We start from the raw sequence: 5,125 nt of genomic DNA on the forward strand, positions 1-5,125 counted from the left end.
TTATGAGTGGAATGACACATTATCCAAGGGAGCAGATGGAATATTAACAAGAATTATTTTTCCTCCAATCTTTCTCCTAGAAGCGGTCACAATGTCCAGGATATCTGGTTCATCATCAGTCTCATAGTCACTTATTTATACTGAAGGTTACGAAAACAAAAGAAATGGGGGTGGAGGGTTGAATTGGGTTTCTAGAATTAAAATATTTTGTTACCCAAAACAACAAGGAGAGAACTTAGAACAAAACTAATAAACATAAATATTTTTATCCTGATTCACTGTTAACGAAGCTACCTCTAGTCCACCCGCCAAGGTGATTTCTCCTTATTACAAGGACTTAATCCACTATAATCAAACCTGATTACAACCACAAAGACAAAATGTCAATGTCTTCTTGAGAAATCCTGACTATACCCTAGTCTCTCAAGGAAATACAACTCAAAAGTTGAGAAATAAATTTTATTACAAAGATGCTTCTAAGAAAACAGATTACACAAATGTATTACAAATATTTACACAAAAAATATTTTCTATGGAAGTGTATGAAAAAAAGTTCCTTGTGTGTATGATTTTCTTTCTCTCAAAAGTTTCACAGTATTGCAATGTTCACATTATAGTTCTTGTTGTATTTCTTATTATTGTTCCATTCTTTCAAGACTCCTTTATATAGGCAATAGAAACATCCGTTGGAGGACAGAAATGGAATTCCACAAGTAGTTGTATCCTTGCCTAACGGTTTATGAAAATGGGAGACAAAATGGTACAAATGTACAGTCCTTTTCCCACGAAATTAGTGTAGTGAAAAGAATATTGATCTTGTACTATGTACTATTTTCTCACGTAAATTTTTTTGATCTTATCTTCTAATGTTCAGAGGCTTCAGAACGAGAGTTGATGAAGCATGCATGGAAGGATCAAAGTCTGTATGAGAGAGTCTTCAGAACCTGGTCTTCAGATTCTTGATCTAGAGTCTAGTGACATAGTTCATTAGAGTTGTTGAGCGCAAGACTTCTGAGCTTGATAGCTTCAGAGACTTCTCTTATCAGAGTCATAAATCAAAGCTTTATGGATGAACGATGATCAGAAGCGTTGAGCAAAGGAATCCATAATACACTAGGTTCAGAGTCTGATGACGTCACACATCGCTTTCTTAGAGTCATAACTTGTTTCTAATAGCTGCACACTTAACAAAATTATTAGAGTACAAAATTGTTCTTTAAGAACCTCTATACATGTTTATGGGTCTTGTGGGTGGACCTCGACAATAAGAATTCCTGTTATGTTAGAAAATATATATGTAACACTCGTCTCTATGTGTTATGGTATGTATGAACATTTTAATATAAAATCCTAAACTGTATTCGACTGTTTATAAAAGGAAGGATTTAAACAAATGAAGCAGTAATGTGAATGGTAAAGACATGGCCTTTTTTACATAGATAACTATAATGTAACTGTACCACCTTTAATTGAACACTAGATAAGTGGACAATGAATAACACTTAACAATAACAATTTATTTCTTTATGTCTCAATTTCTCAATAGATAACATGCTATTATTAAAACATTAAAATATCATTATACTCCTAACTTACATTGATCAAGAGATTTAGTACTTCTTGGCAAAGTAAACAAAAAGGAGAAAATTGAAAATGTTGATAACACAAAGAAGAGCATAAAAAAGGTCTAACCTAGAATGATTCAAATCTTTTCCACCAAACCATTCCATTCCAAATCTTCCACTAATTGAATTACTTGTAGTCACCAACACAGAACTCACAAACATCCCCATAGAGCCTGAACACCAAGATAATGCCGTACAAATACTTTTCATACTTTCAGGTGCTTCTGAGTAGAAAAATTCAATCATTCCCTCCACTGTAAGTATATCAGATAACCCTAATAAAATATATTGGAACAGTAACCAAAACACAGAAAGTGTATTCCCTTTCTTGAATGCTTCAAGCCTCTTATATTCCATGATTGAGGCCACAAGCATTGATATTGATACCATTGCTAATCCTATTCCCATTCTAAAAAGTGGTTGGTAGATTTTATGGTTTGTTGTTGTACCTTTCTTTTTGTTCATCTTTTTGAATTGTTCAAACGTGATTATGAATATAAGTGAGATAATAATTGGAACTATTCCTAGAGATTGTGTGGCGATTGTGAAACTAAATATCTTCCGGTTCATGAGATTCCCTTGTTGTACTAAGAATGTTAAGCTTTGTGCTAAACTACAACTCATCATGATTGTTGTGACAAAAATTGGAAGAAGCCCTAGGAAGGTTTTTGTTTCCTTAACTTGAGCATCACCAAGGTTTTGATCCATCAATGCTTTGTTCAGAAATCTGAAAAAAATTATAACTTTTTATTTGACCATGTGATTCTTAATATCTATTTGTTCATATTTATAACTTCATTTATTTAAAATATCAATTCTATGAAAAACAAAACAAAACAAACACTAAGAAGATGATAAAAAGATAAAGAATTTACTTGAATTTATTATGAGTTTGCTCTCTAGGAAGTAATTGTTCTGTGACATCATGATTCAAACTTCCAGTAGTTGAAATCTTTATATTTTTTACTGAAGCAACAAGTACCTAGAATAAAAAAAATACAATTAATTTAATTTAGCATTGTAAAAAAACATGCAACACCATTTCTAAAACTTTTTAATTGTATGAAGTTTAATAGTATAGAATTAGAACTCGCATGAATGCATGAAATTTATGATTGTAAGAGAGGCAAATCCATCTTAATATATAGGACCGATACTACAAAGAATGTTAAAGTATACATCACCTTAATGATCCGAGACACAGGACTTCCAGCGGGGCGTTTATATTTATACAAAGAATATCCAGACACGAAAGTGCACAATAATAAGCTTGTAACAAAAGCCATTATCATGAAACTTGTACTCCATCCATATTTTCGTTCAATTGAAACCATAACAGTTGTTGAAAGAAGAGCTCCTATGCATAAACTGAAAAAATACCAATTGAAGTAAGAGGAAATTAGGCTCTTGTTGGTTTGATCAAGTTGATCGGCTCCATGTGCAGCCAAGGTAGATTTGATTCCACCCATTCCCATGGCTGTACAATAAAGTCCAATGTAAAGATAAAGAGCTTGAGTGTTTGATGGTGTTTCATTTTCTAGTGGTTGTAAATTAGGGTTTTGTGATTGATATGTAAGCATGACTAGTCCCTGCATTTTAGATAAAACAAAAGAATATGTGTAAATTACGATTTGAACACATTGAATAATATTTGATTTCATGTTTGATTTTTAAAAGTTAACAACAAATTTTAATTAAGAATCTATAAAGAAAATGAAGAAAATAAGATTTTCATACCATTAATTGTAAGCCACCAGAAATTACAAATGTTGTGAATCTTGTAATGTAAGAGTCACTAATAAATGCCCAAATAATGCTCAACATAGAAGCCGTTCCCAATAAGTTGGTAACCATGGTTGAAGAATGAGCAACTGGATAATGCATTGACCTATAAAAATAGTCACCTAATGTCACTGCATTGCATGAGACGATCAAGCTCTGCATTATCTCTACAACTGCACTCATGAAAATGGCCAGTTGATTTGTTAATATTAGACCATAGTTTAACCAGTTGTTTAATTTGTGAAAAAAAACATACAACTTTATTAAAATACTTTCAACATATTTACAAATTTTTATATAAATAAAATAAATATTTTTACGACCATGTACAAAGCGAGATATAAGGTTTTATACTATTAAATAAAAAATCATTATAAAATAGTGGAAGAAAATTGATAAAAATAATAGAATTAATATTAAAATGGAGGTTGAATTTGTGAAAAATTTAAATCACAAAAATCAAAATTATAATTGAACATTAACTCAACAAAATTTAGCTTACCACATGCAAGAGAAGCAGCTTTTATTCCACTATGGTTGCTTCGGTCTGTAGTATATTTACCACTTTCAACATTGCTTAACTCTGGATCCTATAGATATTTGAAATTAAGTATAAAAATAGCCAAATTTTTCATAAAATAAAAAACTAAGCAAAAAATATTAAGCCTTCTAACATACAAGACAAATTAAACTCATTGAGACAAATTTGAAAGCCAAAGAAAAACAGGAACATACCATTGAAGAATGAAAGGTTTTTTATTTGACGAAATGAATTAAAGATTATTATTGTGGTTATGCAATATATATTGATGCTTTAAAAGGATGAGTTCAAAAAATATAATTAATTTTGAAAATCATTAAAGCAAAAAAAAAATCCTTTGGATTTGTATCTGTCTAATTCCTCCTTTCATAAAGTATATTTACCTCTCAATGTTTTCCTGACAATTTTAGAGAAAAAAAATTTGATTTAGTACTTTTGCCTATATCCGTTCAAAAGAAAATCTTTTGACAATATATGTTGATTTAAAATTAGCATAAATAGATTGGGCTACCAATTTTTTTTGTTTTGGTCTAATGTGTATCTTATACTTATTAGTTTCATGTATCTGATGATATTCTATTTTATATTCCGTACAAAAATGGAGAAATAGTTAATATATTAATTTCGAGTTTGAACATGGAATTTCTCACTTTTTTTAATAAATATCCAACAGATCGAATATAACAGGATATTTGAAAACAATTCTTTATAGAAAAAAAAAAGGCATTATATATATAGAATTTAATTGATATAGACTGTAAAAAAATTTTACACTGTCAGTTAATCACAATCATTGATTTATTTAAAATATTTGATTTTTATTTTAACAATTTTAAAAGTAATACAAACGGATGATTGTGATGCATTGACAGTATAAAATTACACTGACAGTGCATAACAATTAATATTTTATATATATATATATATATATATATATATATATATATATATATATATACATATATATATATATATATATACATATATATATATATATATATATATATATATATATATATATATATATATATATATATATATATATATATATATATATATATATATATATATATTTGACAATTATAAATGAGATACAAATCTTTATAACTCTGATTCTTTCTTGATATAGTAGGATAGATAATATCTGTGTTATTTTCAAGAATAACCCAATTTTGTT

The 5,125-nt window shown here is 28.9% G+C and overlaps 1 protein-coding gene across 1 annotated transcript; it reads right to left on the reverse strand.

Annotated features, from left to right (window-relative positions):
• Positions 1 to 1,496: 1,496 nt before the first annotated feature.
• LOC127131370 (protein NRT1/ PTR FAMILY 4.2) lies at positions 1,497 to 4,103 on the reverse strand. Its single transcript, XM_051060297.1, has 6 exons — positions 4,086 to 4,103; positions 3,910 to 3,997; positions 3,363 to 3,580; positions 2,810 to 3,214; positions 2,501 to 2,607; positions 1,497 to 2,352 (listed from the first exon to the last, which is right to left on the reverse strand). The coding sequence occupies exons 1-6, from the start codon at positions 4,101 to 4,103 to the stop codon at positions 1,611 to 1,613; spliced, it is 1,578 nt and encodes a 525-aa protein (XP_050916254.1). The 3' UTR covers positions 1,497 to 1,610.
• Positions 4,104 to 5,125: the final 1,022 nt, after the last annotated feature.

The sequence above is a fragment of the Lathyrus oleraceus genome, chromosome 3, assembly GCF_024323335.1.
Source record: "Lathyrus oleraceus cultivar Zhongwan6 chromosome 3, CAAS_Psat_ZW6_1.0, whole genome shotgun sequence".
Classification (NCBI taxonomy): Eukaryota; Viridiplantae; Streptophyta; class Magnoliopsida; order Fabales; family Fabaceae; genus Lathyrus; species Lathyrus oleraceus.